Genomic DNA, 15,530 nt, shown 5'->3' on the forward strand with positions numbered 1-15,530 from the left:
CCACAGCAGGGCAGATTCCAATGGTAGCAAATCTAGAGCAGGTGGCAAGGACATAGTTTCAGGAACCAGAGAGTGATTTCTCATTCACTGGGACCCCTGCCCCTCTAGATTCCTTCCAAAGAGCTCGATCTCCCAGAAGACTTGATCCAGTGCTTCTACATTCCTCATCCCCCCAAATAAAAGAGCAGGACTATTCTACATTTGGGCTTCCCTAGTGGCTCAGACAGTAAAGAATTCGCCTGTAATGCAGGAGATCTGGGTTTGATCCCTGGGTCAGGAAGATCCCCTGAAGAAGGGAATGGCAATCCAACTTCAGTATTCTTGCCTGGAGAATTCCATGGACAGAGGAGCCTGGCAGTTCATGGGGTCGAAAAGAGTCGGATATGACTGAGCAACTAACACTCACTTTTTCATTCTACATTTCACTGTCTTTTCTACACTTGATCTTAGCCAAAAGGCCGAGAAGCGATTCCACTATCTTTTCTATAAAGGTATAAGCAGTGTGCTACAGACAGAATGATATTATTTTACTCAGTACCAGCTAATACTTCAGGCAAGTCCTTTATCTTTTCCAAAGTGCTCTTCTCAAGGATAAAACTGAGATCTTTTGTTGTGTAATGCGGTAACATTCTAGCAATCTATGACACCATACAAGCAAGGTGAGCTATATATACATTTTCCCTACACAAATAGAGAGATGGTCCCAATATCTGTATAAAGGTGCACTCTGTCAAGCACTCAGTGAAGCTTTGAAAGGACAAAAATGGGATGAAAAATGCTGCTGAGAACGAATCAAACATCAAACGTCATTCAGCTAAATGGCAAAATGAAACTTGCCTGAGTTCAACCAAGAGCTGCACTCACGCACCTAGTCAGGTCTCCTCTGGATCTCAGTCCCAAGTCAGAGCAGTGGGCTCCCCTCACCCTGCCACACAGCCCCATCTTATCCATCAGATCCTGAGGACAGTCCAGCCATGCTTCTCATGTCACATGAGGAGGCAGGACTGCAGTGAAGTCCATCAGTTGAGGGTTAGAGAGTTGGGAGCGCGTAGCACATTGTCACTCTTCCTGTTCACTGTTCTTTTTAAGACTTTCCCTCATTTTGTTCTTAAAAGGTGGCTAATCTGAGCTCTCTGAGGAGAACTTGCGATTTTAGTCCTGTTTCCTCACAAATTATGTTGGCTCAGAAAGGAAAATGTATAACTGCTTTTCTTGAAGGTTTCAGTGGAGAAGGCCTGTGGGCATCCTCAAGCATCAGAGAGACTGCCATCCTCCTGGAATTACAGAGAGGACTGAGGGAATGGGCTAGAATTGGCCCTGGAGTGGGATGAAAGTTTCTAATTTTATATCCTTTTTACTCTGGCACATCAATGTGTAATCGACTATAAGATGCAGGAAAGCTCTATCCAAGGGAAATATAATGCAAGCCACAAATATGAGCCATGTATTTTATATTACATAAAAAATAAAATCGTATAATTTTACATCATTTAAAATCTTCTAGTAGTCACAGTAAAAAGTAAAAACAAACAGGTACAATTAATTTTCATATTTTATATTTAACCCAATATGTCCAAAACACGATCATTTCAATATGTAATCAATAAAAAGATTATTGAACTATTTTACATTTTTTGAACTAAATCTTTTAAATCTGGCATGTAATTTACACTTCAGTACAGCTCCACTTGGACCAGGCTCATTTCAAGTCCTCAATAGCCACATATGGCTGGTGGCTATGGAATTAGCACAGCTTGAGAAGCCAAGTCTAACCTCTCCTCTATGGTCTGCTGCACTTCCCTGCCGGCTTTAAGCACACTATATACTCAGCCCTTTAAAAACCCCTGTAAGGGGGCTTCCCTGGTGGTTCAGTGGTAAAGAATCTGCCTGCCAATGCAGGAGACACAGGTTCCATTCCTGATCAGGGAAGATCTCATACGCCATAGGGCAACTAAGCCGATGTCCCACAACTGTTGAGCCTGTGCTCTAGAGCCCGGGAACTACTGGGCCCATAACTACTGAAGCCTGTGTGCCCAAGAGCCTATGCTCTGCAACAAGAGAAGCCCGTGAGAAGTCCGTGCACCATAACTAAAGAGAAGCCTGTAACAGAGACCTAGCACAGCCAAAATAAATAAATAAAATAATTTTTAAAAACCTGTAAGGCCCAGAGAGAACCCTAAATCTCCTGATAAGTCCTCTCAGATCCCAGGCCACTGTGCCCCCATCAGCTTCTGCATAATTATTTTAGTAAGAAACCAGGCAGATCCTTGAAGCATCTTTCCTCTTATTGTCTTCAGCAACTATTTTCCTTGTTTTTTTAGAGGGGTCATTATTTACTGTTTCATACTTATCGAGCACTACCAAGTTGAACTAAAAGATCCTCAGGGGCATAGAAACATCTTAAATTCTCTATGGTTGCTAGTCTAATACCTGCCACATGGTACTCAAATATTTGGGGACTGAGCATACAAAATATGCTCAGCTCAATTTCTCATATGATTAAGGAACTAATGAAATCATTCGAATGTGACAGCACAGTTCCACAGAGACGTCTATACACTCATTAATGCTAACAATAATCCAACACTTACATACCACTCACTATCTAAACCGTGTAAGATCTCTATGACTAGATTTCATGATCATCAAATTTCACTAGATTGCCATCTTTCAGATGAGGAAACCGAGGCAGAATTTATGTAACTTACACAAAGTCACATAGGTAAATGGTAGAACTGGGATTCAAATTCATTCTGCCTCCAGAGTCCAAGCTCTTAATCATCATGATATATTGCCTCTCAATCCATTACCATCACAAAGTGTATTTTTTTACACCATACCTATCAGTACATAGCGTAAGAAATAAAGGCTCTCAGCCAGCATATTTCCTTATAAAAAAAGAATTAAGTTAATTCAGAAAATGTAAACAGAAGTAAACAACAGGAGAGACATGAAATTCCTGGTCCCAGAAGATGTTTCTCATAAATCCTCTTTAAACAAAGAACAGTACACTCTTCCTTTCAAAGGGTATAGAACTGGGGGTAACTGGCAACTAAGTCTTGAAATTTGGGATGTCATTTCTCTCAGGACCTCCACTTCACGGGATTTATCCTAAGGAAGTAATTATAGGTTTGTGTCAAGACTTAACTATAAGAATGGTCATTATAGGGACTTCCCTGGTGGTCCAGTGGCTGGGACTCCATGCTCCCAATGCACAGGGCCCGGGTTTGATCCCTGGTGGGGGAACTAGATCCCACATGCCGCAACTAAGAATTCGCATGCTGCTACCAAGACCCAGCACGGCCAAATAAATAAATTAAAATAAAAAAAAAAAAAAAAAGAATGGTCATTATAATATTGTTGATAATAGCAAAATTGGAAACAACCAAAAATAGGGAGGTTGAAAATAAAAACAACCATATTTATACATTATAAAATGAGCATCTAGTGCTATACTAATAAAACAGGTTTCTGAATAAAACAAAAAACCTTGATTTGTGGTGTCTGGTGACCTTCTTAGTATAAACACTCCCACTATGGCTGATCTCAAGCTTAACCATCCACTCTCAAAATCCTGAATATTTAACAATCCCAATCTGAACCGATCTGGCGTATCACTGGATGCATTCACAAAAATGTCGTGAAAATTGTTTAATATGTTATGTGAAAAAAGTTTATAATACTACTATATCATATTTCTGGAAAAAATACACACATGGAAAAAAGATAAAAAGGATATATTCAATATGTTAACATGGCTCTAAGTAATGGAATTTTATCATCATTTATCTGTATTTTCAAATGCTTTCCCAAGGCAGAAAAAAGTAAATCAAGACTCTCTTTCCCAATAACAATAATTTTGAAATGACCTATCTCTTTGGAGGCATGTCTCAAAAAGAGAAAGAGAAAAATCCCTGGACCGGCTGGTGAAAGCAACTGCACAGTTAGAAGCCTCAAGATTGAGGGGATTCCTAATACCAAGTAAGCAAGAAAAGGCTGAGTGGGTAAAACCTGCAGCTCTAGCCCTGTGCACACGGGTCTCATGGGGAAGGGGGTAAGTTGTACTCCTTGGAAAGGAAAGGTGCAAAATAGGGAGTGGAGATATGTAAATGCCACAGGAATCTGTCTGAACCATCTGATTCTGGAAGGATCTATCTCTTAACCCAAGGCTCTTCCTCATCCCTTCCCACCAGATTTTAGCCATTTTATTAAATCAGTCCTGACAATTGTCAAGTTCAAGTCTTGTCTATGGCAAAACTCTCTGTAGCCACTAAAAATATCCTGGAAATATATCTACTTGGGAAGACGTTTCAAAGATTAAGCAAAATCTTGTTCTAAAACAGAATATATAATATGAACCCATTTATTTTAAAAGGGAGCAAATACATAGAAGAGAATATGTTAAATGGTCAAGTAGTTGTTTCTAGGTAGTTAGGATTACGTTATCAAAGTTTTACTTTTATGGGCTTTTGGTTTGCCTAACTTTTGACTTTTTTCTTTTTCTTTTTTTTTTTTTATTTACTTATTTATTGGCTGTGCCAGGTCTTTGTTGTGGTATGTGGGATCTAGTTCCTTGACCAAGGTTTGAACCTGGGCCTCCTGCACTAGGAGGTCAGAGTCTTAGCCACAAGACCACCAGGGAAGTCCCTTGACTTTTTTCTTTTGGCAAATGATCACAAAAGTGAAGGAGTCTTAAATGGGAAGAAGGATGCCATAACTACCCTTCCTCGCCCCTGGGGGCTAATGGGCTCAGAGAAGATGGTCTTAATGCCAACCCCTCCTCCCATCCCATCCCCCTCAAGTAACAGTGAGTGGAAAGGACCCCCCTCCCCACTTCTCAATCCCCAGGAAGCAAAATTCCTAGGAAGCAGGTCACAGATGCCCTTGCTGGAGCTGGGCAAGGGAGGAGGAAGGTGGGGGAGGGTGGAGAGAAAAGAACAAACCAAAAATATGAAGCCCTCTGGAGAGCTTGTTAAAACGCAGACTGCTAGGTTTTAGTCAATGGAATTTGAATCAGTGGGGCCAAGAATCTGTATTTCCAATATGTTCTCCAGTGGTAACCAGTCTTGGAGCTCTTCTCCTTTAAGAGGAGAGGAGGAGGCACCACACAGGTGTGAGACTGAGATCCAAAATCCACACAAAGTGGCCTGTTTGCAATTCTTTTCAACAGTTAGGCTTGGTTCATTTTTGGATGGGGAAGGATAATATCCCTTTCTCCCTAGGAGCAATAATGGATATGCTAATGGAGGAAGGGAAAAAACTGGGACTTTCTGAGCAGTCCTGAGCCTGCACATGCAAGGTGCCCCAGGAGACCAAACACAGGCCTACAATGAATCCCGCCCCAAGGAGAGCAGATTCTTGGATACAGAGGTGTTTTATGAGGTACTGTTTCAACCAAGCAGCAGAAGGGGGTTTCCCTTCCTTTCAATTTGCTGATTTCCTCACTGTGGTCTCCAGGAAAGTAAGAAAAATGTGAAAGGACTTGTTTCATAACTCTGATCTTTGCTTTTTATCTGGCAAAAGTCATTCTGGCAGCCTCTTGGCTGCCTCACAGGTGTTTAACCAGGGCTCCCCTCCTTCCAGGAAGTATATAACACAGAAGATTCTGTCAACCTCAAGAGAGGAGCTCCATTAGTCACTGAATAGACCAAGCTACCCATGTCTCCCATCCACAAGGAATACACAACATACTGGCCAAACCTCAGACAAATGTCTAGAATCTCAAGGGCTGTGGTGAGCAGGTCATGGTTTTTACCTAGGCAAAAACAGCCTGAAGAGGACCTGCAAATCTTTGCAAATGAAGGATGTGCAACAAATGCTGGCTGATGGGATCAGAAAAATGTTTCACTAGATTGTTAGCCAAAGTCAAGGGGCTGGCAGGACATGATGTCTTTTTACTTAACATAGGTTCTCAGGACCTAAACTTCAATACTGGTGTAATCACGATCCAATTCTTACACACTGTGTTTCCCCTCAGAGAAGAATAACTCAAGAATGCTTATGGTATCTTGCCAGTACCTACTCTGAAACGTTCTTTTATGTAACCAGTGATTATAATACTAGAAGTGTTTTGTTTTTTAAAGTTTTAATTGGTTTAATTTAAAAAAGAAGGAAATCCCTATCATACTTACAGATATAGGCTTTCTTTCCCCACAGCGGCAGCTCTACAGCAGTGAGGCACAGTTGACAATGGTTTGAACCAAGACAATTAAATTCCTCAGGAAGGTATATTTGCAGCATTTTCACCCAGAAGACTCCACATATTTAGCTGGGAGTCCCCTGGGTATGCATTCTATGTCTGCTGCTGCTGCTGCTAAGTCGCTTCAGTCATGTCCGACCCTGTGTGACCCCATAGACGGCAGCCCACCAGGCTCTGCCATCCCTGGGATTCTCCAGGCAAGAACACTGGAGTGGGTTGCCATTTCCTTCTCCAGTGCATGAATGGGAAAAGTGAAAGTGAAGTCACTCGGTCGTGTCCAACTCCTAGCGACCCCGTGGACTGTAGCCTACCAGGCTCCTCCATCCACAGGATTTTCCAGGCAAGAGTACTGGAGTGGGGTGCCATTGCCTTCTCCGATTCTATGTCTAGTATTACAATTACTGTTACCATCAGTAGCTAACCTTTTTAAAGCACTTTATATACCTGGTGGTAAGCTAAGTCCTTTACACACATTCTCTTAACTAATCCTCATAACAGCCCAATGGGGTCAGCACCATTATGATTCCCATCCATTCTCCCCCAGTATCCAGTGCAGGGCTGGCAGGCAGTCAGCATGTAAACATGTGTCAAATGAATTAAAACACTGTGTGTTACATAAAAACCAGTGACGTTTAAAAATGGAATGATAGGAATGCATCTCATTGCTTCATTTTCACCTGAAAGTGTACATTTCATGGAAAAAGACAAGAAAAAAGGGGGGAAAGGGACCCTTGGAATTAAATTGAACCAGAGGGAAAAACATGGACAGATATTTACTAAGAATAATGTGCAGAAACTGCTCTGGGAGAGACAGAGATGCTCAGCTTTCTGTGATCCTGGGACAGAACAGCTGCTCAAAACAGACCAGGCAGGTCCAGATCCCAATGACTCCAGTCATCCCGCAGGAACCACAGATCATTCCACAGTCAACACCCAAGTTCCAGCCTGGGGTCAGTCTCTACCCTTCTCAACATCTGAGATGTCTTTGTCCAGAGTAAGAGAAATTGATTGCATGGGCAGGAAGAGAAAAATGCAGTTGTGGAAAGAGCGCTGGGAAAGGGCTATACGTCTGACCTCACTACTAAATAGCTGAATCTGTTTCTTCTTGTATGAAAAAAAAAAAAAAGATCTATTAAATAATCTCTGAAGTTACTTCTCGTTCTAATGTCCCATGATATAGCTAGCCCCTTTCATCTGAGAAGCCCTTCTCGGAGTTCAGACCCGTGCTCTTTCAAGAGCAGGGAAAATCTGGGGTTTGGTCTGAAGGAGAGGGCAGTCACGCAGCCACTTACACTCACTGAAAAGGAGCAGCATCAAAAGGATGGGGAGTGTTTTTAGGGCAGAAGAGAAGCATCAAGATTCAAGAAGAACTTCACTAAGTAGATGCAAAAGCACTACTCCAGACTAAGGCAGGTCTACAACATTGTTTGGATTCAGACGTGAATTCCTCCTCCCTCACACACACATTGCATAAAAACACAAGAGTCTGAGTTGTTATCTTTTTATCTCAGGTTCAGTTCAGTAGCTCAGTCATGTCCGACCCCATGGACTGCAGCACGCCAGGAGCCACGTGGAACCACTGCGGTGATAGGCCTACAGCATGATCAATGATTACTGGACTTATAGTGGTACCAAAGGAAGGATATTTGGCTTCCATTTCCAATCTTCCCCACCCCAACCAAATCCATATATTCCTACCTCTACTAGGCTACATTATGACTGGAAAACAGGGAATAACTGGTATCCCTATTACTATTAACTAGTTAGACAATCAAACATTCAGAAAACTAAGATCATGGCATCCGGTCCCATCACTTCATGGCAAATAGATGGGGAAACAATGGAAACAGTGAGAGACTTATTTTCTGAGGCTCCAAAATGACTGCAGATGGTGACTGCAGCCACAAAATTAAAAGACACTTGCTCCCTGGAAGAAAAGCTATGACCAACCTAGACAGCATATTAAAAAGCAGAGACATTACTTTAGCAACAAAGGTCCATCTAGTCAGAGCTATGGTTTTTCCAGTAGTCATGTATGGATGTGAGAGTTGGACTATAAAGAAAGCTGAGCACTGAAGAATTTATGCTTTTGAACTGTGGTACTGGAAAAAGACTCTTGAGAGTCCCTTGGACTGCAACGAGATTCAAATAGTCCATCCTAAAGGAAATCAGTCCTGAATATTCATTGGAAGGACTGATGCTGAAGCTGAAACTCCAATACTTTGGCCACCTGATGCAAAGAACTGACTCATTGGAAAAGACCCTGATGCTGGGAAAGATCGAAGGCAGGAGGAAAAGAGGACAACAAAGGATGAGATGGTTGGATGGCATCACCGACGCAATGGACGTGCGTTTGAGTAGACTCCGGAAGTTGGTGATGGACAGGGAAGCCTGGCATGCTGCAGTCCGTGGGGGTCACAAAGAGTTGGACACAACTGAGCGACTGAACTGAACTGAGTCAGAGAATCAGGGATGGGAAGAGAAGTATAAGATCTAGGTTGGGGACAGTATGTATATTTGGAAATTCTCCCCAGATTAAGGTACATCCCTGGGAGGCAGAGAAAACCAAGAGGTGTGTTGGGAAAACATACATGTTAAATGGTCAATTCAATTTTTACAGTGGTAAAGTCACTTCCTGGAACATAAAGAAAGAAAATGGTATGTATTCCTCAATGTCCTAAGGCTTCTCTGTCCTTTGGGAGGTGAACTAAAGTAAACCAAAGTGAAGGTCACTTCTGTTCCTCTCTGAGGCAACCAACACCTTTCTAAAGAAACTTGCTGTCATGGTTTCACACATTAAATTCAGTTTATAAAATGAGCTAGGGAAGGGACATTCAAATCAAGGGTTTGAATAAGGTTCCTACTCAGTTATTCTGGGAAAAGGTAGGGAGGAGAAAAGAAATTATAGATGAAGATGGCTTGCAAATGCCCTGTAAACCCCCATAACCTTTACCCAGACCCACCCACCCCTGTGATGAGAGAGCCATGGGAATGTGATTCCAGCACCTCTCCTGTGAGCTGACTCAGCCTGGGTAAGTCACCACTCCTTCCTCTTTTCACCTCTGAGATAGTCTCCTGAACCAGCCACTGTTCACTGTCTAAATGGGGAGCCGTGTCGGCACATGGGCTTCAGCTGCAAGGACAATGATATAACAGTAAGCAAGTATGAATAAATGCCGTGAACCCTGTGGAAAAACAGAGGAGGGCAGTAGTCAGGAAACGTTTCCAAGAAGGGACAGTTGTCCATAGATCCAAGGTTAATTACAAGTTGACTAGAAAATTAAAGCCTCTAAAACTGACTGCCACCCACTCAGGTCTAAAAAATCTCCAGGCTCTCTGATCTAAGAAGTCACAAATTCCAGTCTACAGTGTAGGACTTAGCTACCCTCCAGGTGACTTGAAATCCTTTTCATCACTCGGAAACAAGTTGCTTTTTAAAATCTTAAGATCATTAAAGAACAATCCAGAATGGACCCACTTCTTCAGGTGTAGAGGAAAGTGTAAGGAGCCAAAGCAATCCTGAAACTTCCCACAGAACGCGGCATCAATGATCAACCAGCCTTCACACACACACACACACACACCCCGTTATTTCATGTTTGGCTATTTTTCACTTCCAAAAAGGCAGTTATAAATGTTATTTGCTCTCCTTCTTCCTTCTCACCAATCTCTATTTCCATTCTATATATGATTCTCAGTTTTCCTGCTCTTTAACACAAATTTCAAGGTAGGGAAGGAACATCATCTTACATCAAACCTCTCTGCCACACGCATACTCAACAGAAACAAAAACTGGAACAGAAGAACACCAGATAGCTGCCTTCCCCACTTTCCCAAACCCAAAGACAAGCTCCACTAACTTCATCTATATTTTTCTCAAATATGACTTAAAGGCCACATAGGTACATCACTAAATCCTTAACTCTTACTCTAGTGTTAAAAATTACAACCGCTCAGGATTCACCAGAGCAAGTCCAGGATCGCTTAGGTTTGTGTCAAAAATAACCAAAACATTCCACTTTCTCTTGGTTCCTTTTTTCCCAGACTTTAGGAGGTGTTCTTTAAATGCAGGACTGGAAGCCAGTCACAGTCAGCCAGGGCCCCTTGACTCAGGAACCATAGTAGTGGGTTCTGACAACTTCACAGTCATCTTTACAACCAGAGAAACTGGTTTAATGGAAAAGGGAGGCCAATGGTCCCTGGCGATGCCCTACCATCAGCCCCTCAGACACTCTCCTGAGTCCTTCTCTGTGTTGCAGCTTGGGCATAGAGTTCTGGGGCTCTGGACAATGCATTCAAGCTCAGTACAAGACCTTATATTTTCAGTCGGCTTCCAGAGAGATGTCTATAGGCTGGGTGGGGACTCAGAGCTCTCTCTTCTGTTAGAGCAGACGCAGGAAGCCTCAAGCAGTACCCAACACCTCAGACACTGTCACCCTGCCCAGTGGCGCCAGGAGCTCTTTGAAGGGTGGCTAAGTCACGTCTGCCACCATCCTCCTCAGATTTGAGCCCCAGTTTCCCGTCTTCACATCTTTTAGATCTAGGAAAGAGTAAGGAGTAAAGTGGGAGAAGAGGAGAGGCACCCACCTTTGTTATTCTCCTTTTCCCTTTTAAGTTGCTTTCACTGCTCCGGACTTTTGCTTCCCTCAGTCTCCAGCTGAGACAGTCTCCTCCACTCAGGCTGCAGCAACACCCTCTTCTCCAAGCCACAGAGCCTGCAGCCACTGCTTTCCCAGTCCTGCAGGCAGGAGGTGACCAAGCAGGTGCCCCAAGTGAGCTCCCCGCCCCCTCCTTGCACCACAACACAGGAGGGCCAGCCAGAGCAATTCACAAACAAATTGAAGGCTGAAAGACCCCTGGAGAATTACTCTGTCAGGAAGCTGGGGCTGTCACACATCTGGGCTCAAGGAGGCAGCTGCAGGGCCTTTAGATAAGCACCGCCCAAGTTCCCAAATTTTGCCTTTGGACAGGAAATGGACTCCCTAGAAATCCTACTTGGAAACTCTGCACCAGGACAGCAGCCTAGCCTTCATCGCAAACCCACCCACTCAGATTTGCTTTGGCCATTTCTGGCTTCCTCTCCCTTTTAATACCCCCTTCTTTCAATTCCCAGCAACGGTTTTATATGGTTCTGAACTAGGCTTGGATTTTTGTGAGGGTCCCTGGCCTCCTAAAATTCTTTCTCCCTCTGAATTTTGATTTTTAGAGTTAGCTATTACAGAGTTCTAAGCTGTTTTAATTACATGCAGAGACTGAGAGAATCTAACGCTGAGATTATGAACCAAAATGACTTGGGGAATGGTCCTTCAGATTTAATTAGTTTTTGTGGCCTTATACCTGCTTAGGATGGAGAATTTGTCAGAGCTGTGTGTAGGGTGGGCACAAAGGATGGTGGTCACTTGGATAAAGTTGATTCACCGGTAAGTCCCAGAGAGTTCCATGGGAACCTTATCAGGTTAAGATGGGCATGGAGACTGGGGCATTGCAAACAGGGGTGGAGGCGAGACACCATCAGGTGAAAATTTTAAAAGACCAGTGTCAAGTGAGAGCCTATATTCTCACTTCTAACTACATAGAAACAGACCCTTTTGAGCCGAGGTGTTAAAGGGACATGAAATGTGTTAGGAACATCTACTAACTCTGTCTAGGAAGGGTTCCATTCTTTTTCAGGATGTGGTGCACACTGATAACCTTCCGTCATCCTTCTTACCATCTTGTTTTGCAGGCTGATTTTGGGGAAATTAGTTGCTTCCTGCAAGGCCGCTCGACAACATTAAAATTAGCATAAAAATTAAATACAGTCCTAATTGGGTACATAGAGAGTTCTTGGTTAATTAATGAGCCAAGCTCTGGCCCAGAGCTGCAAACCCACGCTAGCCTGCCAAAGCCCAGGCACAGAAAAGCCGGCTCCAGTCCCCAAATAAAGTTGTCACTTGGCAAAAATAGTTCCTGGTGTAGAGACAAGTGTCAAATACATTCCTATAGCTAAGAGTCATCTGTTAACCCGCGGCTGAGGTCCATATGTAAATGAGAGCAGGAAAGTGTGACTCTGCCACTACGGGGAGTGCAGAGCTCCCAGTGCCCTCTCCCCACCCCCCGCATCCGCGCCCCACCCCCCTGCAGACTGGCGCCCAACAACCAAAGTCGCTGATAAGTAACTGAGTTCCCAAACTGGAGCTCCGCATCCAAGTCTGAAGCTCCCTGAGACAGAGAGCGAGCGAACCGCGTAGTGCCGTAGAAACTGCCAAGAACACAGCTGGGAGCAAACTGTCCATCGCCCGCGCTCCGCTCCCCAGCCCCATTTTCCCCATCCCACGCCCCCCGCCCCCCGCCCCCAATTCAGCCGGTCCAGTCTTTGCCTAAAAAGAAGGGGCCAGTGTCGACAGTCACTCACCTCCGCACGGAAAGCAACAGCAGCACTTCGCAAAGAGCCACCCCAAAGAGGGACCTCGGGTGTACGCGCGGTCGCCGCCCTTCATGCTGCCGGTGGCCCCAGCGCTCCGGCATGGCCCGGGGCACCAGCACCTGAGGAAGCGCAGCCGGCAGGCCACCTCGGCGGGCGCCGCGGCCCCGGAGGCAGCTCGCACCCTCGGCCCTCCTTCCCGGCCGTCCCGCACCGCGGCCGCCGCTGCGACTTTCTGGGAGCGGGAGCCACCTTGGGGAGGAGAGGAGGGGCCGGCGGGGAGGGCGGGGCTGGGGGCGGAGTTCCAAAGTCCAGCTGTTGGCCCGAGTCCTGCCGGCAGCGTGGCCCAGAGCCTTATGCAACGCCGCTCTGACCCAGGGCACAGAGCAGGCAAGGAGAGGGGGAAAGTACCCAACCCACAGCACAACCCAGGTACTTTTCCTTCAGTGTAACTTCCTCTCCTCAAAGGCCGCCACAATCAGCTCCGGCTCAAACTACACAACCTGAGGAAGCTAGAGAGAAGCAGATTTAGAAGGTTCCAGACTCCATAGTGCTTTTTCTCTAACAAGTTTTCCCTCTTCCTTCTCCTCAGCCTCCGAATATGGACAGCTCCCTCTGTGTTGAAAATACCTTCACCTATCCTTTTCTTTCCTTCTTTTAAATATTTAAGGTTAAATAATAATAGTGCCTCCCCTTTTTATCAGCTCCAGGGCTGGCAATGTTGTTACTTGAAAGCTTCGGATGGGAACGAAACCATAAGACCGCAGTTCAAAGCTTTGTCCCCTACTAGCTATCTGACTTTAGGCAAGTCATTTCACTTTTTTGCTCTTCAGTTTCTTCATTTAAAAATTATCAGTTCAGTTCAGTCGCTCAGTCGTGTCCGACTCTTTGTGACCCTTGAATCGCAGCACGCCAGGCCTCCCTGTCCATCACCAACTCCCGGAGTCTACCCAAACCCATGTCCATCGAGTCGGTGATGCCATTCAACCATCTCATCCTCTGTCGTCCCCTTCTCCTCCTGCCCCCAATCCTTCCCAGCATTAGGGTCTTTTCCAATGAGTCAACTCTTCGCATGAGGTGGCCAAAGTATTAGAGTTTCAGCTTCAACATCAGTCCTTCCAATGAACACCCAGGACTGATTTCCTTTAGGATTGACTGGTTGGATCTCCCTGCAGTCCAAGGGACTCTCAAGAGTCTTCTCCAACACCACAGTTCAAAAGCATCAATTCTGCAGCGCTCAGCTTTCTTCACCGTCCAACTCTCACATCCATACATGACCACTGGAAAAACCATAGCCTTGACTAGATAGACCTTTGTTGACAAAGTAATGTCTCTGCTTTTTAATATGCTATCTAGGTTGATCATAACTTTCCTTCCAAGGAGTAAGCGTCTTTTAATTTCATGGCTGCAATCACCATCAGCAGTGATTTTGGAGCCCCCAAAAATAAAGTCTGACGTTGTTTTCACTGTTTCCCCATCTATTTCCCATGAAGTGATGGGACCAGATGCCATGATCTTAGTTTTCTGAACGTTGAGCTTTAAGCCAACTTTTTCACTCTCCTCTTTCACTTTCACCAAGAGGCTTTTTAGTTCTTCTTCACTTTCTGCCATAAGAGTGGTGTCATCTGCGTATCTGAGGTTATTGATATTTCTCCCAGCAATCTTGATTCCAGCTTGTGCTTCCTCCAGCCCAGCGTTTCTCATGATGTACTCTGCATATAAGTTAAATAAGCAGGGTGACAATATACAGCCTTGATGTACTCCTTTTCCTATTTGGAACCAGTCTGTTGTTCCATGTCCAGTTCTAACTGTTGCTTCCTGACCTGCATACAGGTTTCTCAAGAGACAGGTCAGATGGTCTGGTATTCCCATCTCTTTCAGAATTTTCCACAGTTTATGGTGATCCACACAGTCAAAGGCTTTGGCATAGTCAATAAAGCAGAAATAGATGTTTTTCTGGAACTCTCTTGCTTTTTCGGTGATCCAGTGGATATTGGCAATTTGATTTCTGGTTCCTCTGCCTTTTCTAAAATCAGCTTGAACATCTGGAAGTTCACGGTTCACATATTGTTGAAGCCTGGCTTGGAGAATTTTGAGCATTACTTTACTAGCGTGTGAGATGAGTGCAATTGTGCGGTAGTTTGAGCATTCTTTGGCTTTGCCTTTCTTTGGGATTGAAATGAAAACTGACCTTTTCCAGTCCTGTGGCCACTGCTGAGTTTTCCAGATTTGCTGGCATATCGAGTGCAGCACTTTCACAGCAAAATAATCCCCATATTACAGGGTTGCTAAGAGAATTTTAAAAGACATATCCATGAAGTAGCTGTTAAGAGATTTGAGTGAGTGTTTCTAGAGAAACTGCAGACACCTTACTTGTGGTGGAACATGTCCACTCATTCCCCTAACCACTCCCAGTGGGTCTATCATTCCTTTACTTAAATCTCTAGCTGTTTCCTTTTTTTAAGTCTTTTCATATTTCAAGGTCAAGCTCATATCCACCATACTTCCCTGCCCCTCAGAAGCCCACATGGACCACACCAACTGGACCTTCCCAGGAACCACTGAGTTCATCACTCACAAACCATCTCTCCCATTCCTTTGTGACCAGATTTAGGAGAAGGGATTTCTGGAAACATACAGCATTCATAAGGTAGCGATAGACCAATCATCAAATTTAAAAAAAAAAATAAAAAGGAAGCTTGTGAGAAGAACATGAAGCAGAAGCTTGATCACTCAGTTCCCACCTGGAAGAAAGACAGCCACAGGACAAGACTTTGCCGTCTATACATTAACTCATCGATCACACCAAAAAACCTTATACGGTAGGGTCCTCTTTTAAATTGAAAGAAATTGAATGAATGAATGGTGATGAGGCTCTGATGATTTAACTCCAAAGAGAGATTCTAAAAATCTTCACCCCATAGGAAG

At 44.3% G+C, this 15,530-nt stretch overlaps 1 protein-coding gene across 5 annotated transcripts in view; it reads right to left on the reverse strand.

Annotated features, from left to right (window-relative positions):
- The window catches only part of KALRN (kalirin RhoGEF kinase), a 683,494-nt gene that overhangs the window by 104,636 nt on the left and 563,328 nt on the right, over positions 1–15,530 (reverse strand). Inside the window, exon 1 of one of the 5 annotated variants that reach the window (XM_081571710.1) lies at positions 12,594–12,775. The exons of 3 other annotated variants lie outside the window; for them this stretch is intronic. In XM_081571710.1, the coding sequence (XP_081427836.1) occupies positions 12,594–12,678 (85 nt within the window). In that variant the 5' untranslated portion in view covers positions 12,679–12,775. Of the gene's footprint in view, positions 1–12,593; positions 12,776–15,530 lie in introns of those variants that run through there. One more of the 5 variants, XM_081571711.1, reaches the window with a different exon arrangement.

This window comes from Giraffa tippelskirchi, chromosome 2 (genome assembly GCF_054371585.1).
Source record: "Giraffa tippelskirchi isolate mGirTip1 chromosome 2, T2T-mGirTip1v1.2.pri, whole genome shotgun sequence".
Taxonomy (NCBI): domain Eukaryota; kingdom Metazoa; phylum Chordata; class Mammalia; order Artiodactyla; family Giraffidae; genus Giraffa; species Giraffa tippelskirchi.